We start from the raw sequence: 24,441 nt of genomic DNA, 5'->3' as shown, positions 1-24,441 counted from the left end.
ATTCTTTATATTTTAAAAGCATACAATTGTGTAAATACATTCCAGTTAAGAAACAGAATACACAAAATAACTTTGAATCCTTTTGCCAACTTCTCTCTTCATCATCCTGCCTTCCTGTAGCTACCACATTCCTGAATTTTATATCCTTTTTTAAAAAATTAATTTTTGGCTGCATTGGGTCTTCGTTGCTGCACTTGGGCTTTCTCTAGTTGCGGCGAGTGGGGGCTACTCTTGTTGCAGTGCGCAGGCTTCTCATTGTGGTGGCTTCTCTTGTTGCAGAGCATGGGCTCTAGGCACACAGGCTTCAGTAGTTGTGGCTCGTGGGCTCTAGAGTGCAGGCTCAGTAGTTGTGGTGCACAGGCTTAGTTGCTCCGCAGCATGTAGGATCTTCCTGGGCCAGGGCTCGAACCTGTGTCCCCTGCAGTGGCAGGCGGATTCTTAACCACTGAACCACCGGGGAAGTCCCCTTGTTTTTTATTATGTACCACTTACACAGAAAATATCATTTGTTTCGCCTCTTTTTAAAGTTTTATGAATGGAATTATACTGTATGTATATATCTATAACTCTTTATCATATTTGTTTAATTCAGTCATTTTCACTGCTGTGCACTATCCCACTGTATAGGTACTCCACACCTAATTAAACATCCTACTTCTGATGGGCATGTTTCATTTCCAGATTTGTTACTGCAATGATATTAGTGAAAGCAATGCTATTGATTTTTCTCATGTGTCAGTACTTCTAATGTTGTGCATGTCAAATTATAGTAAAAAGACAACTCTAAACAAGATGCAACCCATCTATTTCCATGAACAGCACACTGTATTACAGTAAACCGAGTTTATATTCAACCATCAAATGTGGTTCTCCCATTAATTCACTTTTTGATGGGTCATTAAGAACACCTTCAGGGGCTTCCCTGGTGGCGCAGTGGTTGAGGGTCCACCTGCCGATGCAGGGGACACGGGTTCGTGCCCCGGTCCGGGAGGATCCCACATGCCGCGGAGCGGCTGGGCCCGTGAGCCATGGCCGCTGAGCCTGCGTGTCCGGAGCCTGTGCTCCGCAACGGGAGAGGCCACAACAGTGAGAGGCCCGCGTACCGCAAAAAAAAAAAAAGAATACCTTCAAATCCAGTAGTTTCATCATTACCCCTCAAAATATCCAATGAAAGGTTTGAGCTTGGAAGAAATGGAAGATGCTGAACCTGCTGCACTGCCTTGAATTCCATTTGTAGTTTTAGTGGAGCAAATAGACCCTGGATGTTTCTCAGTGTGGAAAAGTTCATTTTATCTTGGTCGAGCTGGAATTTTTTTCCTGATAATTCAAGAGGATGACTGGGCAAAAGTTCAATTTTCACACAAGAAAAACCTTTTTGAAGAAGATCATGACTTTCAAAAGATCCACTTGCTGAAAGTTCAGTAACTGGAATACTGTCCTTTTGCTGAGATCCAAGTCCTCTGACATTCATCTTCAACTAGCTCTGCAAACAGCCTCTCAGCCTGTTACCCAATGCTATTGATTTTGACGACAGAGAAATTGTTTTAAGGATTTTTAGCTGTGATGAAGCCAATTAGGGTGAAGCAAAAGAGAGACTTGGAAAAAAGGTTAGAAAAGAAAATCCTTTTTTGGCACATATACACAATGGAATATTACTCAGCCATAAAAAGAAACGAGATTGAGTTATTTGTAGTGAGGTGGATGGACCTAAGGTTTGTCATACAGAGCGAAGTGAGTCAGAAAGAGAAAAACAAATACCGTATGCTAATGCACATATATGGAATCTAAAAAAGCAGTACTGATGAACCTAGTGGCAGGGCAGGGATAAAGACACAGACGTAGAGAATGGACTTGAGGACACAGTTGGGGGAAGGGGAAGCTGGGATGAAGTGAGACAATAGCATTGACATATATACACTACCAAATGTAAAATGGATGGCTAGTGGGAAGCAGCTGCATAGCACAGGGAGATCAGCTTGGTGCTTTGTGACGACCTAGAGGGGTGGGATAGGGAGGATGGGAGGGAGGCTCGAGAGGGAGGGGATATGGGGATATATGTATCCTTATAGCTGATTCACTTTGTTGTACAACAGAAACTAACACAACATTGTAAAGCAATTATACTCCAATAAAGATATTAAAAAATGCTCTTTTTTCAGGAACACTTGGGACTTTATTCTGAACTTGTAATAGGAATGGAATTTTACCTTCTTCCCTAATACTATATCCATAAACTGTTTTTACCTACCATTTCAGATCAGAAAAAAAGTCTTCCAGAGGAAGCTACAGATATTTTGGTTCAAAACTGCCAACTGCTATAGGCCCTGCCTAGGAAATGGAAACCTGATTTTGTATATTTAGAATATTTTAAAATGCAATGATCACTCTTAAAAATAAAACAAGTAGTTTTCTGATTGACTATAATTATGTAGTCTCAAACAGGTTCCTTGCGTTGTCTGACCTATAAGCTAGGACATCTGATTACCTAATTCTGGGCTTTCCTCTAATCTATCTGCCTCTACCCATGGGAAGTTATTTCTTTAATCCAGGGTTCTCAAAGTTATTTGCTCAAGTTCTCTTAACATCATGAAGATTGGAAGCCTACCTCAGCCACTCCAAGACTGGCTGTTACTTTGATTTCTTCTTTCTTTTTCAAAGTTATGCTGATTTGCAGTCTTTCCCAAAACATCTTTGATTCATCATAAAACGTCCAAATCTTTTGGCAGATAAATTGCAGGTCTTTTTCTGCATATTAAATTTGATTCTCCAAGAAGATGTAATAACAGTATTCTACTTTATAGGTAACAAAACTGGTTTATTGTCACTCACTATCAAAACACACAGTCACAATTTCCAGGCACATATAGTGGTTGGTAGTCAGATAATCAAACTAACATGCCAAGCTAGATAACACTGTACTGTTTTTCAATCCCAGCTGGACAGTGTTCCACTTTCACAATTACCATGGTATGCACACAAAAGAAAAGCCTATCAGAAAAAACATCTTACAAATATTGTCATCTTCGGTTACTAACATTAACAGAAATACATAAAGACACAGACCTCAAGTCTCTCAGTCCTACAGAGACCTTCTCACAGGTCTCCATGGTCACAATATCCATTCACGACCACTCATTGTTGTTTTCCAACAGTAGCATATAACCTCTGATACAAACCGCCTTACACCTAAGGAAACAAAGATTCACATTTGCAGAGACTATCCCATGAAAATAAACAAGTCTACACAGGGTTCCAGACACCGAATCGGACCCACAAGCGCACCCAAAGCAAGACACATTCATCATTTCAACTGCCAGACCCTGCTCCAATCTCTCGTGCCCAGGTAAGCTCGTGACCCCGCTCAGGGTCATTCTCACGGACTTTACCCAGGATGCCCCCGCTCACTGAGGCCTAAGTCCCTGGTCACGCGCCTCCTCCCTCACCCCCCCGCCCCCGCTCTGGACTCCAGAATGCATTCCTCAGCCTTCGCTGGGAACCTCTTGATTCGCCCAGAGCCATGCTAAAGACTACTGAGCCACTAGGCTCGACCAAGACTCAAACTACTCCTCCCACCTAAGACCAGAGATTCGGGTGGGCTTTGGAAAAGGCGTCTCTGATAGGCGGAGCCGAGTTGCATGCTGGGAGCATTCTGAAGGTCCAGGTTCCCAGCTTCTGGGGATTCGTCTGCCGCGGACTACATTTCCCAGAAGTCTCAGGGCACAGGACCTCTCGGGGCAGGGCGAGATTGCCTGCGGAGAGCGCCTGGAAGCGTCGGGCTCCGAGCCTCAGAGGATGTTCCGGCTTTTATTTCCCATGAGCCTCTGGGCCCAAACTAACCTCCGTTTCTGGGTCCCTTTCCGGTGTCTTCGAGATTTTTGGACTCTGCGCCGTGAGTTGGTCGCGTCCGAGGAAGTGATCAGCGCCGGGTGAGGGTGGGAGGGCTTAGCGGACTTCGCCAGAGCCTTGTCGGAACCAGTAGTGCGTGTGGGGGTGACACTGGGAGGCGCTCGAGGTGAGAAGGCCCGGGCAGCGGACAGGGCGAGTCGTGTCCGGAGCCTCAAGCCTGTGTGTGAGCGAGAGGCTGAGAAGGATGGTGTGTGACAGACGGCGTGACAGGGCCGGGGTGTGTCTCCCTAACGGTGTGTGCTATTGGGAATGTGTGACGGGGTCATGAAGTGCGTGGCCTTGTTTGTAGGTGTGGTTTGCTTGGGCGGGATGCTCTAGGTTCCTTCTAGACTCTCTTAGGGGCTGCCAGAGTTAAGTGACCGCAAGAAAAGAATTCCAGGACTAAGCCCTAGAATGTACGTTTCCAGTAAGAAAGTACAGATCTAGTCTTGGGATGAAAATTTGACACCTGGACGTGTCCTCGTGACAGGCTCCTGGAAAGACATGATTGGGGAGGTCCCACAGGTAGGATTCCTAGAAAAATCACCTCCTTGGGGGACCAGCTACCTGTTTCAGCTCCACTACAAACAGACCTCTGTCCCCAAGAACTGCTGTCAACTCAATTCCAGTTTCCCTTTGAATTCCGTTTGTGTATGTGTGGATGAAGGCAGATGTGGCCCTGGGGAGTGTTTTATTTTGGTTTTAGTTAGGTTTGTCTGTGTTCCGAGAAATACTGGTGTCTCGTGATTTCTCCCCACCCCCTCCTGCTGCCCCTAACGCCCACCCCCCCCCAACCCTAGTTGCTGCTGGGTTTCTGAGAAGGACCCTGAAAAGGACAGAATTGTTGCATATTTAGAAATCAAGGTTCAGGTGAATTTGTGTTTCTTTTTTATTCATAGTTACTTTTGTTTTTAGATCATGACGCTATTTGCTTTCCTTAACCAGAAATATCTTGACCATTTTTCAAGACACTTGACTAGTAGTGTCTATCTTGGGTCTTCCTTCTGGTGAATAACCCATCATGCTGGTGCCTCCCTCTTCCCAGAGGCCCCCCATTGTCCTTTTCCTCAGTCAGTAGCCATCCGTTCATATGGCAAATTGTTCACATCCTCCAGTACATTTTCCCTTTCTAAGCAATTTTTTTTTTTTTGGCCCTACCGCGTGGCACGCAGGATCCTAGTTTGCCGACCAGGGATGGAACCCACCCCTACCCCGTGCAGTGGACGAGCGGAGTCTTAACACTGGACCGTCAGGGAAGTCCCTAAGCATTCTGATGGTATAGAAGCACACCACCTCCAGAAGGTGGGCTGGAGGTGGGATGTTAGGGCTTTATTTTAGACTATGATTACTTGAGGAGATTAGCATTTAGGTGGTATTGAATGCAAATTATTTTTTATCTGTTCCACAGTCATGGTTTTCAAAGCAAGGGAAGGTAGGAGGGGATCGGTTATTTCAGGTAGTAAGTTACAATGTTGTGAGGCTTTCAGGGGTGGGAATGTGATTGAGGTTTGAGCATAGTGTTGCTGAGTCCAAGCTCAAGCTGCTTGCCCCAGGACAGGCCGATAAATCGAGAGACGAGTTGTTGGGGCAAGGAATAGCGATTTTATTCAGAAAGCCAGCAGACTGAGAAGACGGTGGGCTCATGTCCCAAAGAAGCATCTGGCCTGAATTAGAATTCAGGCTTCTTTTATACTGAAAGGGGAGGGAGTGGAGTCAAACATTTCCTGGTTCCCATCAGCCTCTGGAGGGGATGTGTTAATTTTTTCCTCCCTGTAGGCATTCGTAGGTGGATCTGGTCAGGATGTTTCCTGTGAGCTAAACAAAGGTATTTTAGCTTAATGCTCATTACCTGGGGGGGTTAGGCAGGGTTCCCAGAGATGGGCCATTATGTATAATTTAAGCTTATAGGCAACATATCTTTAGTGATTAACTTGTAATAGAACATAAAGGTTCTTCCCTATTACAGTAGTGGTTTGCAGTTTGTACCCACAAGGGCAGAGACTTTCAGATAATTTTTAGGTAGAAATCTGTAGCATTGCCAAACATGAGTTATTTCAGGTCCAATTCTGTGCGGGTTCTGAGAGGTAGTACTGTGCTGTGGTTAAGAGTAAGGCTCTGGATCTAGAGCATCTGGATCCAGCTCTACCTGTTACTTGCTGTGTGAGTGTAAATAAATGACTCAGGCTCTCTGTGCCATGTCTACAAAATTGGAACAAAGTAATACCTACCTAATGGAGTTATAATGATGTAAGTTGAGTTCATATGTGTAAAGCTCCATAGAACAGTGCCTGCCCCATGATACAGGCTTAGTAAGTATTAAGATTTGCTGTTATGTGGTGATTCTGGATCATTCCACATCAACTTTTTATAGATCAAAATATGAAGGCTTAGTGAATATTAAGATTTGCTGTTATGTGGTGATTCTGGATCATTCCACATCAACTTTTTATAGATCAAAATATGAAGGCTTAGTAAATATTAAGATTTGCTGTTATGTGGTGATTCTGGATCATTCCACATCAACTTTTTATAGATCAAAATATGAAGGCTTAGTAAATATTAAGATTTGCTGTTATGTGGTGATTCTGGATCATTCCACATCAACTTTTTATAGATCAAAATATGAAGAGAAATAAAATGATTGTGTGGGTGCTTGCAAGTTTGAAAAAGTTACCAGGGGCTCAAATGGTCTAGAACAGGAAGTCTTAACCTGAGGTCTTCTTATTCCATTTATAAGCATCCAGGTGATCACAGATCCCTTGAAATAGAGACAGAATTTTTGTAAATATTTGTAAATTAATTTTCTAAGTGGGCAGAGTGTCCCTAATTTCATGAGATTACCGAGTATGTGTGACCCCAAAAAGATCTAGTTCCGTTTGTCTGGAATAAAATTATAATAGCTTGGAAGGAGCTTTTACAAATTTAGAATCCAATGACATGGAAACAGTTAAGTAAATGCAGTATACCGTTTGATGGAATAATATGCACCTAATACACATTATGTTTATAAAGAATCAAAAGAAGGGAAAATGTAAATGATAAAATATCAAGCAATAGTTATAGTTATGAACAAAAGTACTTAAGAATATTATGAGTTATATATGGATCCCATCCAATAAGAGACAGTTTTGAAAGACATTTTTCAAGGATTGTATCCAAATGTTTTAAATTGACCATTCAGTGAAGAATTAGAGAGGTGTAGCCACACTTGTTAAGTATCTACTCTGTACCAAATATTGTTCTGTTTATATGCATATATTTCCTTGCTGTGACTTTAAGGGGACTTAACATAATTTGTGTTCATTCACAGGAGAATCTTGACAGTGAAAGTGTCTCACTGTAGTGATGAGCTACAGCTACAAGATGTTGAAGAGCTGGTAGGTGTCATTTGTTTCAGACCCACCGATTTTCAGTGTTGGGCCTGTTTGTTCAGTTTTCCTAATGACTGAATTCCCTGTCACTCAGTTTTCTACATTTGGAAATATCTTTATTTTTCTGATTATGGAGTTAATGCAGGTGTGTTGCAAAAAATTCAGCAATCCAGGGAATGTATAGAGAAGGAAGTTAAAATTGTATCCTGTAGAGTTAATCATCTCTAATATTTTGATGTATTTTTATTCAGTTGCTTAAGGCAGGACAGGATCACTTAAGCACACCTGATCTAAAGCTTCTTTTTCCTTCTGCAGCTCTGGCTTTTCTGGACTCTGTGCTTCACCAGTAGAGGAACCCTATGGAGCATTAATTAGTTCCTGCAATTCTAGAACCATGACTGATGTAAGTTGGTATTTCTCTCTCCTTGAAGTGTTGCGATTTTTAGGTCATGTGAATCTTTTCCTGAATTAACCCTAAAGCTTTCTACTTAACAGAACCCCATGCCTGAACCTGCTTCTCGGTTCCTTCTGTTCCAGTAAAGGATGATGCCAAACAGCCCAGCGTCCTCCCTCTGTGCCTTTTCCAATCAGTGCCATCATATTCATTGAGCACATTACTCAACATCTCCTGCGGTTCAGTCTTCCATCAAGAGCAGTGAAGGAATGGAGTCCTTTAAGGGAAATATTTGAGTGTCTATCAAAGAGTAATGTAAAGAAATATAGAGAACAATCAGCTCGCTTTTATTTGTATACAAGGAAAACCAACAGTAGATTGAGTTAATCTTTCAAAGGCACAAAGAGGATTTCATAGAAGAAGGAAAGAGGAGAGAATGAAAGACTGCAGACATTTGGAAAGCAACAGTTTCTCTTTTTCAAGCTAAGATGCTGATTAGTTCATGTCCTATCTAGAAAAAAATGGCTGAAGTTCTCCCAATTGTTTTTCTTTTTCAGGCTAAGATACAGCTAGCAAAGAAGTCGGTCAGGATACTCTGCCCTTAGCCAGCTGGATGGCCACCCACGAGAACAGTTTCAGTAGTCTGTGTATTGTCTGGAAGAGCTTTGGTGTTTAACTGGGACGTATCCATGGCAGGCTGTCTTGGGTCTTGCCTTTTGTTATCACTTCCATCTTTGTTCGGCCAGGGCTGCCCCATTTCCATTATCAGAATTTCTCATTCCCAAGACAGGTCTGCGGTGTGATGAGTTAGTGATGAGGGTCCCTTTGGACCACACAGGAAAACGTGGAACTTCTTCACAGACCTGAGTTTTCCAGAAAGACAAGATGGAATATGGGATTTCTTCGTCATAGCCTCAGTTTGTATGGGATCACATGCTTTGCAAGCTTTTAGGATTAGAGCGGGGAGTGAGTGGTTCTTTCCAGGGACTCCCTTATCAGTAAACACCAGTGTCAAAGTCTCTTTAGTTATTGACCAGGATGTGACACCTGTGTTGTGTCTGATATACTCTATCAATATCCTCCACCTCGGGAACAAGGAATGTGTTAAGCAACAGGTGGTTGAAGTTACCATGTAAAAAGATGATCCAGATTCTTAAGTACTGGCTGATAATAGACTCCTAGAATTAAGAAAATCTTGGAAGTTTTGTTCAGCCTGAATGTATAATAGTCATTAATCTCATATATCCACATGATGAACTGAATTGCAGGTAATAAAAACATTTTACATATTCGATTCATCATAATAAGGAAAAATGCTGATGATATAATCTCACAGCATGGTTCACTTGAGGCTTAATGATAATCCTTAATTGAAATCATTTTTCTAAAATAAGAGATTTTATAGGACATTTGGAAAAAAAGTTTTTATGTGTTTTTGGTATTTCTTAAAGGGAAAAGATGGTGTAGCAGTTCACATTTATAATGAATTTATGAGACTTCCCTGGTGACGCACTGGTTAAGAATCCGCCTGCCAATGCAGGGGACATGGGTTCGAGCCCTGGTCCAGGAAGATCCCACATGCCGCGCAGCAACTAAGCCCATGTGCCACAACTACTGAGCCTGCACTCTAGAGTCCGTGAGCCACAACTGCTGAAGCCCATGCGCCTAGAGCCCGTGCACCACAACGAAGATTAGTCCCCGCTCGCTGCAACTAGAGAAAGCCCGCACAGCAACGAAGACCCAACGCAGCCATAAATAAATAAATAAATAAATAAGAATTTATGAGGCAGGCACTTAGCAAGTTGTTTGTATGTATACACACCCATAAACGCCCCCATCCCCTTCCCCCAACACTATTTTTATTTAATAGAAGAGAAACATTATTTTATGCATTATCAGACAGGTCTGGATAGCTGAGTTACTTCACAGTATCCAGGAAGTTCTGCTGTAATAGGTTTCTTCTAGAACATGTAGACACTCTGCTTTAGTCATACTAATTTCTTTACTTTTCCCTACCCATACGTCTCACAGGCTTCCAGCCGACTGGATCGTTATATTTTCCTCTTCTTATAGTTTATGCTTCATACTCCTCTTTTTTCCTCTTGGAAATAGTTTCTAAATTTCTTTAATTTCACAAGTAATGTGTGGGTTTTTGGTTTTAGGGCTTGGTGACATTCAGGGATGTGGCCATTGACTTCTCTCAGGAGGAGTGGGAATTCCTGGACCCTGCTCAAAGGGACTTGTACGTGGATGTGATGTTGGAGAACTATAGCAACTTGGTCTCACTGGGTAAGTTCATCTGCCTGAAATAGTTTAGAATCTCCTTTCTGGAACATCAGCTTTCTGCACTAGGAATTACAGGGCTATCTTTGAAGAAATCAGGTGAATTTCTCCTCCGTGTTCTCAAAGGAATGTTTTGGTATTTGTTGGCTTAGAAATGGGTTCATTGAGCACCTCGATCGTCCCATCCCTCAGTGAGCTTCAACCTTCCTCTGGCCCTTTCTGTAATGGCCTCTCTTCTTTAATGACCAAAGAGCTGGATTTGCATTATGGGGTGTTTATTTCATAACCACTGTCAAAGAAACCAGATTTCATACTGTGTTTAGCTTCAACATTTCTATAGATGATCTGTGTCCTTGCTACTCAAAGTGTGGTTCTTTTTTTTAAAATAAATTTATTTATTTTCTATTTACTTATCTTTTGGCTGCGTTGGGTCTTCATTGCTGCACATGGGCTTTCTCTAGCTGCCTGCGGCCAGGGAGGGTTACTCTTCATTGAGGTGCAGGGGCTTCTTATTGCGGTGGCTTCTCTTGTTGTGGAGCAGGGGCTCTAGGCACGTGGGCTTCAGTAGTTGTGGCACATGGGTTCAGTAGTTGTGGCTTGCAGGCTTAGTCGCTCCGCGGCATGTGGGATCTTCCTGGACCAGGGATCGAACCCGTGTCCCCTGCATTGGCAGGCGGATCCTTAGCCACTGCGTCACCAGGGAAGTCCCAAAAGTATGGTTCTTTTGTATTAGGAACCATAGAAAGGCCAGAGCAGCGTTAGTGAAGGAGAGGGTACCAAGAAGTGAGTCAGGGAGACAGGCAGGATCCAGGTGACAGGCAGCATTGTTGGTTTTGGGGAAGAATGTGGATTGTTCTCTTAGTGGTTAGAAGCCATGATTTGCTTTATGTGGGGTTTTAATTTTTTTATTGTTAAGTATTACACAAATATCTATCATCAGCTTCTTCCGGGGCTTTTTAGAGTAACTTTTTAAAAAAAATTTATTTATTTATTTATTTATTTTGGCTGCATTGGGTCTTTGTTGCTGCGTGCGGGCTTTCTCTAGTTGTGTCAAGAGGGGGCTACTCTTCATTGTGGTGCTTGGGCTTCTCCTTGCAGTGGCTTCTCTTATTGTGGAGCACGGGCTCTAGGCACATGGGCTTCAGTAGTTGTGGCATGCGGGCTCGGTAGTTGTGGCTTGTGGGCTCTAGAGCACAGGCTCAGTAGTTGTGGCACACGGGCTTAGTTGCTCTGCAGCATGTGGGATCTTCCTGGACCAGAGATTGAACCCGTGCCCCTGCACTGGCAGGCGGATTCTTTTTTTTTTTTCATATCTTTATTGGACTATGATTGCCTTACAATGTCGCGTTAGTTTCTGTTGTACAACAAAGTGAATCAGCTATAAGTATACATATCTCCTCCCTCTAAGGAACCTCCCTCCCATCCTCCCTGTCCCACCCCTCTAGGTCATCACAAAGCATGGAGCTGATCTCCCTGTGCTGTGCAGCAGCTTCCCACTAGTCATCCATTTTACATTTGGAAGTATGTATATGTCAGTGCTACTCTCTCACTTCATCCCAGCCCCCAGCCCCCTACTCCCACCCTGGCCCCATGTCCTCAAGTCTGTTCTCTAAGTCTGCATCTTTATTCAGCAGGTGGATTCTTAACCACTGCACCAGCAGGGAAGTCCCCGGGCCTTGTTAGAAATGCAGCTCGTTGAGTCCTACCCCAGAGCTGCAGAACAGAATCTACATTTACACAAGATCCCCAGGTGATTTTTATGCATACTAAAGAATCGCTGCTCTTTGTTATATTCTGACCCATGTATGGGGAGTACAGCTAGAACCAGGATCCTGACATACTCTGGCTTTCAAAAGAGCCTCTCCAATTTATGTAGCAGTGGATTGAATGAACAGAAATTCATACTAAGTGAATACGTTCCTTTACTTCCAACATATTTGAAGTTGAAAGTTACAATCTGTGAACTTTGCACTTTACAAAGTTAAATCCTACACTAAGTTAAATCCTAGAAATGTCTCACAAAACTTGTTTCCACTTAAGCAAAATAACAACAGTAACAATAATAATGGTAATAGTTAACATTGTGCTTACTACAAACCAGGCCCTGTTCTAAGCAGAGCAAATACATGAACTTATTTAACTTTTACAGGATCCCCATGAGGTAGATACTATTTTTAACCCTTTTTATAGATGAGATTACTGAGGCACATACAGTTTAAGTGCCCTCCCGAGGTCACACAGCTGGTGGGGATGCAGTGGCAACAACTGAACCTAGGAAGTCTGGCTCCAGAATCTGTGTTCTTAACCACTGTGTTCTGTTTGCTCTAAAGAGATAGAACCTGAATGAGTCTAAAACAAGATCATTTTCCTATTTATATGATCTAATGTTCTTAATTCCCACCATCCTTCTCTTCTCTGAAGTCTTCATCAATATTATTTTTACCTTTACTTTATTGCAAATTTAACCAAATGTTTTGCCCTTATAATTAAAAAAAAAACACAGCAAAACCCTTACACCATTTGGCATTTCTTTTCTTGCAAGCACACACTCCATTTCTAAGCCAGATATGATGACATTATTAGAGCAAGGAGAAGAGCCCTGGGTAGTTGAGGGGTGGGTGGGGTACAAGAAGTCAGATTCCAGGAAGGCAAAGGCAGGAGGGAACCATCAGTGCAGGAACAACCTCACAGGTCACAGAGGAGGAGAAGGGGGAACAGCTGGGATGGTATTTGGAAACTCCTTATGAAGGACCAAGGCCTGGGAGGAGATAGAGATCTCAGTTTGAGCTACAAAAGGAACTTCATCTTCATCTCATTTCCCAGGCTTCTTGTTTTTCTTCTTATAATTCCCTCCCATTTCAGTGAGGAAAGTGTTCTTTTTTGTTCCCAATGGAACCATTTTACTTACATGTTGGATGCAGGTGCTTTCCAGCTCTTTTGCATTTGTGTGTGTATGTGAATAAATATACATATTCATTCATAAATTCTTCAAACATTTGGAGTGCCTACTCCTAGCCAGGCATTGTACTGGGCACTATTAATACAATCAGGAACAAGATGGATAACTTGCTTATTCTCATGCACTTTATGTAGTTGAGGAGAAACATAAAATAAGTAAACAAGTAGATAAACAGTATCATGTAATGAAACATGTTCAGGAGAGGCAAACAGCGTAAGAGAATAGAAAATGATGAGAATTGATAGGGCCAATTCAGATAATATGGTCAGGGAAAGCTTTCTTGAATAGAGACATGAAGCCTGGGATCAAGTTACATGAATACCTGGGGGAGGAATATATCAATCACAGTGAATGGCAAAGGCCCTAAGGTTGGTAAGGAACTTTATTGGAGGAACTCTAAGAAGGCCAGGGTAGAGTTAGTAAAGGAGCATGTGCTAAGAATTTGGGTCACGGAGATAGGCAAGGGCTAGACAGTACACAGTTTTGGGGTTTTTGTCTTAAGAATATATATATTTTTAGATTATATTCCATTATAGGTTATTACAAGATATTGAATATAGTTCCTTATGCTGTACAGTAAATCCTTGTTGTTTATTCTGTGTATAGTAGTTTGTATCTGTTAATGCTATATTCCTAATTTATCCCCCCCACCACTTTCCCCTTTGGTAACCATAAGTTTGTTTTCTATGTCTGTGAGTCTGCTTCTGTTTTGTATATAGATGCATTTGTACTATTTCTTAGATTCCACATATAAGTGATATCATATAATATTTGTCTTTCTCTGACTTACTTCACTTAGTATGATATTCTCTAGGTCCATCCATGTTGCTGCAAATGGCAATATTTCTTTCTTTTTTATGGCTGAGTAATATTCTGTTGTGTATATACACCACATCTTTTAAAACGAATTGTGTTTTGATGGGCACTTGGGTTGTTTCCATGCCTTGGCTCTTGTAAATAGTGCCACTATAAACATTGGGGTGCATGTATCTTTCTGAATTGGAGTTTTCATCTTTTTGGAATGTATGCCCGGGAATGGGATTACTGGATCATATGGTAGCTCTATTTTTAGTTGTTTAAGAAACCTCCATACTGTTTTCCATAGTGAGTGCACCAATTTATATTCCTACCAACACTGTATGAGGGTTCCCTTTTCTCCACACCCTCTCCAGCACTTATTATTTGTAGACTTTTTGATGGTGGCCATTCTGATCAGTGTGAGGTGATACCTCATTGCAGTTTTGATTTGCATTTCTCTAGTACTTACTGATGTTGAGCATTCTTTCATGTGCCTGTTGGCCATCTGTATGTCTTCTTTGGAAAAATGTCTATTTAGGTCTTCTGCCTATTTTTTGATTGGGTCATTTGTTTTTTTAATACTGATTTGTTTGAGCTGTTTGTATATTTTGGAAATTAACCCCTGTTGGTCGCATCATTTGCAAATATTTTCTCCCACTCTGTGTGTTGTCTTTTCATTTTGTTGATGATTTCTTTTGTTATGCAAAAGCTTTTAAGTTTGATTAGGTCCCATTTGTTTATTTTTGCTTTTATTTCTCTTGCCTTGGGAGACTGGTCTAAAAAAATATCTCTACGATTTATGTCCAGGAATGTTTTGCCTGTTTCTCTTCTAGGAGTTTTATGATGTCATGTCTTAATATTTACGTCTTTAAATCATTTTGTATATGGTGTGAGGGAGTGTTCTGATTTCATTGATTTACATGTAGCTGTTCAGCTTTCCCAACACCACTGTTGAAGAGACTGTCTTTTTTTCATTGTATGTCTTGTCTACTTTGTCATAGATTAATTGACCATAGATGTATGGGTTTATTTCTGGGCTCTGTATTCTGTTGCATTGATCAACATGTCTGTTTTTGTGCTAATACCATGCTGTTTTGATTATTGTAGCTTTGTAATATTGTCTTAAGTCTGGAAGAGTTATGCCTCCAGCTGTTTTTCCTCTCAGGATTACTTTTTCAATTCTGGGTCTTTTGTGGTTCTGTATAAATTTTAGGTTTATTTGTTCTAGTTCTGTGAAAACTGAGACAAACAACAATGAAAACACAACTTACAAATGAATGGGATGCACCAAAGCAGTTCTAAGAAGTTCACAGTGATACAGGCCTTCCTCAAGATATAAGAAAAATTTCAAATAAACAACGTAACCCACCACCTAAAAGAATTAGAAAAAGAAGAACAAACAAAACCCAAAGTCAGCAGGAGGAAGGACACAATAAAGATCAGAGAGGAAATAAATAAAAAAGATCAAAACAACAATAGAAAAGGTCAATAAAACCAGGAGCTGGTTTTTTGAAAAGATAAACAAAATCAACGAACCTCTAGCCAGGCTCACCAAGAAGAAAAGAGATACAACCCAAATAAACGAAATAAGAAATGAAAGAGGAGAAACAACAACCAATACCATGAAAATACAAAAAATCATAAGAGAACACTATGAACAGTTATATGCCAACAAATTGGACAACCTAGAAGAAATGGACAAATTTCTAGAAACATACAGCCTGCCAAAACTGAATCAAGAAGAAGCAGATAACTTGAAGAGACTGATCACTAGAAATGAAATAGGATCTGTAATTTAAAAAAACTCCACGCAAACAAAAAGTCCAGGACTGCATGGCTTCTCTGGGGGATTATACCAAACATACAAAGAAGAACTTCTACCTATCCTTCTCAAACTACTCCAAAAGATTGAAGAGGGAATGCTTCCAAATTCATTCTATAAAGCCATCATCACCTTGATACCAAAACCAGACAAAGACACTACAAAAAAAGATTACAGGCCAATATCATTGATGAATATAGATGCAAAAATTCTCAACAAAATATTAGCAAACTGAATCCAACAATACATAAAAAGGATCATACTCCATGGTCAGTTGGTTTCGTTCCAGGGTCACAAGGCTGGTTCAACATATGCAAATCAATCACTGTGATACATACACCACATTAACAAAAGAAAAGAGAAAAACCACATGATCATCTCAATAGACACAGGAAAAGCATTTGATAAAATTCAATATCTGTTCTTGATAAAAACTCTCACTAAAGTGGGTATAGAGGGAACATATCTCAACATAATAAAAGCCATTTACAACAGACCCACAGCCAACATATCAATAGTATTCAGTGGTGAAAAGCTGAAAGCCTTCTCACTAACCTCAGGAACCAGACAAGGATGCCCACTCCCACCACTTCTATTCAACAAAGTATTGGAAGTCCTAGCCACAGAATTCAGACAAGAAAAAGAAATAAAAGTTATCCAAATTGGAAGGGAAGAGGTAAAATTGTCACTATTTGCAAATGACACGATACTCCATATAAAGAACCATAAAGACTTCACACAAAAACTATCAGAACTAAAAAATAAATTCAGCAAGGTAGCAGGATGCAAGATTAGTATACAGAAAATGTTGTATTTCTTTACACTAACAGTGGAATACCAGAAAGTAAAAAAAAAAAAAAAATCCATTTAAAATCATGTCCAAAAAGAAGTACCTAGGAATAAACTTAACCAAGGAGGTGAAAGACCTGTATGCTGAAAACTATAAAACATTGATAAAGGAAATTAAAAATGATTCAAAGAAATGGAAAGATATCCCATGCTCTTGGATTACAAGAATTAATATTGTTAACATGACCATACTACCCAAAGCAGTCTAGAGATTTAATGCATCCCCTATCAAAATACCCATTTCTTGTTACTTCTGAAGATTCTAGCCCTGTTATTTTGTACAGTGTTCTTCAGTTTGGGTTTGTCTGCTCTTTCCTCATGATTAGATTTGGATTATGCATCTTTGGCAGGAGTATCACAGAACTGTTGGTGTGTTCTCCTTGCATTCTGTCAGGTGGAGCAAATGATTTGTCATTATTGATGATGCTTACTTTGAGCAGGTAATTATGGTAGTGTCCACGGGCCTCCTCCCTGTAAAGTTAATCTTTTTTCCTTTAATGAGCCTTTTGTGAGGAGGAACTTTGAGACTATTAAGTATTATATTCCTCTTCAAACTTTCAACTTATTCATATGTTGGATTTCTAGTCAGTGGGTTGTAATCTGTTCTTCCCATTTTTTATTTTGAAGCTGGTCCTGGATTTGACCAGTGGGAATTCTCTCAGCAGTGGTTTCTGTGTCCTTTGGCATGTCTCCATCACACTTAGAGCACCTCCTTATTTTCTTCCCCACACCATGTTCCAGGCTCATCTTGCACTTTCCCTGCTCCAGCCCTAAAGTCAGCCATTTCTTCAAGGTGTCCTGGTTCCTTTTAGTTGAGAATGCTATTTAGAAGCCAGAATCTGGGTACTAGATTTGCTCATTGCTGCTGGGGGATGGCTGTCCCTAGGCCCTCTCAGTGGACAGAGGGAATATGTTTATATGCATACATACATATACATGCACACACATTTACATCTATAGATTGAAACCATGAGTTCATACAGTTATCTTCAATTCCATTTCAAAGTACAGGTTTCATTTCAGCTTATTCACTTTCCATATTTCTAACTCCCTTTTCTGACAGTGAAAAACCTGGGTTCCATTATCCTTAATGTATTTATTGTCAACCCTTGAACTACATGGGTTTGAACTATGCAGGTCCACTTATATGCAGATTATTTTTCAATAAATATACAGTTGACCCTTCATTTCTATGTGTTCTGCATCTGTGGAAAAGGAGGGCCGATTATGGGACTTAGCATCCTCAGGTATGGGTTCTGAGGTGGGTTCTGGAGCCAGTCCCCCAAGGATCCCAAGGGACAACTGTACTTATTTGATCAAACTCTCTATATGTAACCAGTCTTCTATTATCAACACCACCACCACCACCTTGATCATGTGATTGCCTGTCTCATCCCACTTGGGCTGTGACAACCCATACCAGGTCACTCACACACAGACACTTGTCCTTACTCTGCTTGCATTCTGACTCCTGACATAGGACAACCCTTTATACTGAAACCCTCCTCATGCTGGTTGACCTTTAGTACCCTGCTCTGGGGCTTCATTTTATTAAATCTTGACCCTTGAGGATACATTTTTAGAATATTCTGTATGATGAAATGGGAAGTCTCCATTAAGTTCTTTTGCTGTATACTAAGGTGCAGTGGTTGCCTTGAGGGAAACCACCTGTGCCGATGTTTGAATTGTGAGTTAAACTAGCTGCTTTTTTCATGGAACACAGTTTTGGTTTTGTTTTTGGTTTTTTTTTTCCCTTGGAAGAATGAGACAAACTATGGTTCTTTAGGCTTGGGTATTTGGAAAACATTTTCTTGTAAATGAGCCTGTCACTTGAAGAACAACTAAAAGTATTTGTTGCCAATGATAAAATTCAAACTTTTAAGTAAAAATTAGAATTGTGTGAAGCTTATATCTATTATTTTGAGATTTACAGCTTCCCAATAAATAAAAAAATTTCTGGTGAGGTGATATTATTAACGTGATATTTTGATATCATGTAATGAAATATGTCAGCATTTCAAAGATCTGCATAACTCAGTGAACCACTGTTTTTCAGATAACCAGTACATAGTACAAAATTATGCATGGATAAAAAATCATCCAAAGTGCAATGGATTTTAATGTAACGTAGTATGAAAAGTTCACCAGTATGGTTGCATATTCCACATTGGAACTAATCTTTAAGAAACCGCCATGTCTCAATTTTTACTATAGTATCAAAGAATAACACCCAAAATTACCTGAACAGGTTCATAGACTATTCTGCCATTCACAATTACACATCTGTGAGAGGCTGGATTTTCTTCATATCCTTCAACCAAAATAGCATTGCTACAGATTGAATGCAAAAGCAGATGTGAGAATCCAGTTGTCGTCTGTTATACCAGATATTAAAGAGATTTGCAGAAGATTAAAACAATAATTCATTAATTCTTTTGTTTGGGAAAATTTAATTATTTAATATTATTTGTTAACATTTAATGATTTATTGTCACTTTAAAATAATTAATAAATCTTTAAATTTCTATTTTAATTTCTAATATGGTAAATATCAAAAGATATAACCCACATAAACAAAACCTCTTTTGGGTTCTCAGTGCTTTTTTTTTTAAACATCTAAAAAGAAGTTAAACCTGTATTCATTTACTAACACTGTTAAGCATTACACTTAACATTCAAGTCCAAGTAATTATAATACAAGCCCAATTCTTTTTTTTTTTTTTCCTGTATGCGGGCCTCTCACTGTTGTGGCCTATCCCGTTGCGGAGCACAGGCTCTGGACGCGCAGGCTTAGTGACCATGGCTCACGGGCCCAGCCGCTCTGCAGCATGTGGGATCCTCCCAGACCGGGGCACGAACCCGTGTCCCCTGCATCGGCAGGCGGACTCTCAACCACTGCGCCACCAGGGAAGCCCCCAATTCAAATTTGTTGAACTATTTGTTGGTGCTAAGTTGTACAAAACTGTACTCCTTTTAGTTGACATTTGGTCATTTCAAAGTAGTTGTAATATTAGGTTGGTCAATTTAAATACTGTGGCTTCCTTTTGGATATACACACAGTCTTTACACCCAAATGTAAATGTATACAAAGCAATAAGACATTGTTACATAAAAGAGTAATAGTTAGTGCAGTTTAAAAATTACTTCCCACAATCACATCCACAGTACTCATCCACCATTTAATAGCTTAACCAAAATATTATACAATCACCAATAGGCAAAAATACTAGATTTGTATATTTTGTATTTCAAATATACTTACGCATGTGCAAGCAAGGGATTTACCAATATTTAAGAGTATAAGAGATACTGAGACCAAAAAATTTGAGCACTACTACTCCAGGGTGTGGTTCTTACTTTCAGTATATGGCCTTTGAGAGGCATCAGATAAATGCTTGAGGGTGTTCACTGAGGTCTTTCCATTCAGGTTGGGTTGGCACTCCAGTGTACAACCTCTAGAATCTCTGAGAGTACCCCAGTCACATTGTGGAGAGGCACCTTGTGGATGCATAACGACATTTGGTTACAGATCCAAGGGAGAATCCCTGTATAGATTCCCGGAACTTCTTTGCATGACTTCTTTCTCTGATAAATCTTGAACCACAAATTCCAGTCACCTGAGCAGCCCTGAACTCAAATCCTAATATCCTTTGCCCAGTGACTTGACTGGTGGAAGGGCACATTTTGGTTTAAGAGATCATTTACACAGGAAGATGAAGGACTCGTTAAAGTGATCTTTGTGGAATCCTCCAGAAAACTGTCATATCAGAGCATTAATATCACAAGAACTGAAAAATCAAAGCTGAGTTTGTTGTTGGACAGGGGAGAGGCTTGTGCTTAGGAATTCAGTAAGTCTCCTGATTGAGTTCACTTATGGGTATTCTTTTCAATTTGTCTTTATTTCTACTATAAAGGGCTTTTTTTCTGGTATAGGCAATAAAATGTGTGGTTTTCTTGTTTTCTTTCAGAGTTGGAGTCAACATATGAGACCAAAAATACATTTGCAAAAAAGGACATTTTTGAAATAAATTTTCCCCAACAGGAGATAAAGGAAAGAAGTAAAACCCTTGGCTTTGAGGCATTCCTTTTCAAAAATAATTGGAAGTGTAAGAGAAGATTTGAGGGCCTCCAGGGACATCAAGAGGGATACTTCAATCAAATGATAATCAGCTATGAAAAAGTGCCTACTTACAGAAAACATAAATCTCTTACTGCACATCAAAAAATTCATAATCAAGAGAAACCCTACGTTTGTAAGGAATGTGGGAAGGCTTGTAGTCATGGCTCAAAACTTGTTCAGCATGAGAGAATTCATATGGCTGAAAAACATTTTGAATGTAAAGAATGTGGGAAAGACTTTTTAAGTGCCTATCAACTCACTGTGCATCAGAGATTTCATACTGGTGAGAAACCTTATGAATGTAAGGAATGTGGGAAGACCTTTAGTTGGGGATCAAGCCTTGTTAAACATGAGAGAATTCATACTGGCGAGAAGCCCTATGAATGTAAAGAATGTGGGAAGGCCTTCAGTCGTGGCTATCACCTTACTCAACATCAGAAAATTCATATTGGTGTGAAATCTTATGAATGTAAAGAATGTGGAAAGGCCTTTTTTTGGGGCTCAAGCCTTGCTAAACATGAGATAATTCATACAGGTGAGAAACCTTATAAATGTAAAGAATGTGGGAAGGCCTTCAGTCGTGGCTATCAACTTACTCAGCATCATAAAATCCACACTGGTAAGAAACCTTATGTATGTAAAATATGTGGAAAGGCTTTTTGTTGGGGCTATCAACTTACTCGACATCAGTTATTTCATACTGGCAAGAAACCCTATGAATGTAAGGAATGTGGGAAGTCTTTTAATTGTGGCTCAAGTCTGGTTCAACATGAGAGAATCCATACTGGTGAGAAACCCTATGAATGTAAAGAATGTGGAAAGGCCTTTAGTCGAGGCTATCACCTTACTCAACATCAGAAAATCCATACTGGTGAGAAACCCTTTGAATGTAAAGATTGTGGGAAGGCCTTTAGTTGGGGTTCAAGCCTTGTTAAACATGAGAGAATCCATACTGGTGAGAAATCCTATGAATGTAAAGAATGTGGAAAGGCCTTTGGTAGTGGCTATCAACTTACTCGACATCAGATATTTCATACTGGCAAGAAACCCTATGAATGTAAGGAATGTGGGAAGACTTTTAATTGTGGCTCAAGTCTGGTTCAACATGAGAGAATCCATACTGGTGAGAAACCCTATGAATGTAAAGAATGTGGAAAGGCCTTTAGTCGAGGCTATCACCTTACTCAACATCAGAAAATCCATACTGGTGAGAAACCTTTTAAATGTAAGGAATGTGGGAAGGCCTTTAGTTGGGGTTCAAGCCTTGTTAAACATGAGAGGGTTCATACTGGTGAGAAATCCTATGAATGTAAAGACTGTGGGAAGGCCTTTGGTAGTGGCTATCAACTTCATGTTCATCAGAGATTTCATACTGGCAAGAAACCTTATCAATGTAAGGAATTTGGAAAGACATTTACTTGTGGCTCAAGCCATGTTCAACATGAAAGAACTAATAATAATGATAAACCCTACAAATATAAAGAATGTGGGGAAGTCTTTATATGGACAGCTTACTCAAATAAGACAGTTGTTGCTGCTGAAACTTTATGATTGAAGAGATGTGAAAACATATTTTTGTGTCCGTACAGACAACTTACTTAACATGAGGAGAAGTCTTACTCTTGAGAAACCTTATTAATGTAGGGAATGTGCAAAAGCCTTACCTGTGTATGGACAATTCACTTGATACCAGAAAATTCATACTAGTGAGAAATATTTTGAACATGAGGAATATGAAAAGTCCTTTAGACTTCTGTATGATTTTATTGAACATTTACACTGATGTGAAGCCATTTAAATGTAGGGAATGTGTAAAGATCTTTATTTAATTCATGGTGCAAAGTCTCATAAACATTGGAAAAATGCTCATTACTCTTTAAGGGAAGGATCTAAATTTAATTTGGTTCTTGCCCTGCATATCAGAGAATTCATACTGCTGTGAAATCCTGTGAATATAAGGAATGTGGGAAGACTTGTAGACATGGTAAACATCTTAGAATACATCAGGGAATTCATCCAAATGAGAAGTCCTTTGAATTAGAATTGTAGGAAGGCTTTTAGACAAGTGCTACTCAAACTATTGGCCAGAGACTTTTTGCCAGTCCACAGAATTGTTACCTGTCAATCATGAGATAAATGCAGAAAGTGAGAGTAAGTGTCTGGAAACTTTTATAGCAGTCTGATATTGCTATAACATCATTATATTTTACAAAAGTATCAGTCGATGAATGATTGGAAATTAAAAGCAAAAAGTTTGTCCTTTCCTAGATAATTTGAGAGACAGCATTCACACTTTTTAAAACATGAGACAAGTCACAGTGTGACTTAATTAGAACAAGAAATCCCTCCCTTGTTACCTCCCTGATTAAAGTAGCAGAATATTCATTCCATAGGAAGATTTGGCTAATGTGGGAATCACAATTTCCTTTTGCCCATAAGAGCATACAGAATTTATACCAGATATGTTGATTTAGTGAATGTATAGAAGCTTTCCAACACTATTCAGTCTTTGTTAAACTTCAGCAAACTCTTCCTAGAGAATAACCCTGTTAATATCACAAATGTAGGAAACACCTTATCCATGGCAGAAACCATACTTTTTAAAATTTTTCGGTACACGGGCCTCTCACTGTCGCGCCCCCACCCCCACCCCCACCTCGTCGCGGAGCACAGGCTCCGGATGCGCAGGCTCAGCAGCCATGGTTCACGGACCTAGCCGCTCTGCGGCATGTGGGATCTTCCCGGACCGGGGCATGAACCCGTGTCCCCTGCATCGGCAGGCGGACTCTCAACCACTGCGCCACCAGGGAAGCCCAACCATACTTATTTTTATCACAATTCTACCTCCTTATTACTTGTAGGATGTTGGGCAAACTGCTTATCCCCTCTGGGCATCATGTTTAAAATGCTGGTGATGGTAGCTCTGTAATAGTGCTGTTGTAGAGATTGGATTGATGTAGTATGGGTCAAATCCTTGGAAGAGTATCTAGTATGTCACCTGTGCTCACTACTTACTATTCTTATTATCATCATCATAAATATTACTACTGGCGAAGTCTTAGGAGAGGAATGCGCATTTCGTATAATTGAGAAAAGTACCCATAACCATTCATCCATTTGAATTTCAGATAGTGCATTCTGGATAAAAGACCTAATAAAATGTAAAGAATTTGAGAGAATTTTTATTCATAATTTATCCCTTAAGCTGCATCAAAAATTAAGACTAAAAAGAAACATTTTGGATTTAGTAAGTGTTAAGATGTTGGGATTATACCTGGAGAAGAATCAGAGAGAAATGTGAAGCAATTTGTTGTAATGAATCCCAACAGACAAGTAGTAATTAAAATTCTCCACTCACTTTTCGAGGTAAATTAGAAATTAAAGAGAACAAAAAGAAAACTATCCATTTTGGAATTCTTTACCAAAAGTTTATTATGATCATTTTTTAGACATTCAGAAAAATGTAAAGGACAGTATAATGAACATCCATCTACTCTCTACATGGAATCAAGAATTCTAAACATTTGGCCATTTTTGCTTTCTGAATATCTATTCACACATGGCATTTGGTTGTCATGTCTCTAGATTTTAGTCTTGAACAGACTTTTTGAAGATTTCAGGAAAGCTGTTTTATAGAATGCCATACATTCTAGATTTTGTTTGTTCTCTCATAGTGAAACTTAATTTGTACCTCTATCCTTCATATCTCTCATAAAATCAAGTTAGAGTTACAGGATTAAACATTTTCCACCAGAACAATTCATAGGAGGTGACATGTAATTTTACTGAAAGACATCATAAGCAATTAATATCCATTTTCTCCACTATCACCAATGCTACGTTTGATCATTAAGATGGTGATTGCTGGACTTCCCTAGTGGCGCAGTGGTTAAGAATCTGCCTGCCAATGCAGGGGACATGGGTTCGATCCCTGATCCAGGAAGATCCCACATGCCACAG

At 39.9% G+C, this 24,441-nt stretch overlaps 2 protein-coding genes across 9 annotated transcripts in view; one reads left to right on the top strand and one right to left on the bottom strand.

Moving 5' to 3' along the window:
* Positions 1-828: 828 nt before the first annotated feature.
* Positions 829-1,471, bottom strand: LOC116744451 (proteasome maturation protein-like). Its single transcript, XM_032614236.1, has 2 exons — positions 1,126-1,471; positions 829-908 (listed from the first exon to the last, which is right to left on the bottom strand). Exons 1-2 carry the CDS (start codon positions 1,469-1,471, stop codon positions 829-831), a joined length of 426 nt encoding a protein of 141 aa, XP_032470127.1.
* Positions 1,472-3,813: 2,342 nt separating this feature from the next.
* Positions 3,814-24,441, top strand: part of ZNF283 (zinc finger protein 283) — a 47,413-nt gene continuing 26,785 nt past the window's right edge. For 2 of the 8 annotated variants that reach the window (XM_032614169.1, XM_032614170.1), the window contains exons 1-4: positions 3,829-3,889; positions 7,196-7,262; positions 7,572-7,659; positions 9,813-9,939. In XM_032614169.1, the coding sequence (XP_032470060.1) occupies positions 7,231-7,262; positions 7,572-7,659; positions 9,813-9,939 (247 nt within the window). In that variant the 5' untranslated portion in view covers positions 3,829-3,889; positions 7,196-7,230. Of the gene's footprint in view, positions 5,711-7,195; positions 7,263-7,571; positions 7,660-9,812; positions 9,940-20,329; positions 24,436-24,441 lie in introns of those variants that run through there. The other 6 variants (XM_032614168.1, XM_032614166.1, XR_004347035.1 and 3 more) reach the window with 6 other exon arrangements.

Source organism: Phocoena sinus, chromosome 19, assembly GCF_008692025.1.
Source record: "Phocoena sinus isolate mPhoSin1 chromosome 19, mPhoSin1.pri, whole genome shotgun sequence".
Classification (NCBI taxonomy): Eukaryota; Metazoa; Chordata; class Mammalia; order Artiodactyla; family Phocoenidae; genus Phocoena; species Phocoena sinus.
This window is presented reverse-complemented; position numbering and strand designations above follow the sequence as displayed.

What these genes read in the sequence shown, in the direction of transcription:
- LOC116744451 (XM_032614236.1), bottom strand. Translation starts at nt 1,471, where the DNA reads ATGAATGTCAGAGGACTTGGATCTCAGCAAAAGGACAGTATTCCAGTT. An exon ending in TGAAACTACTGGATTTGAAG is followed by an intron (nt 909 to 1,125) that starts GTATTCTTTTTT and finishes AAGCCCCTGAAG; the next exon opens with GTGTTCTTAATGACCCATCA.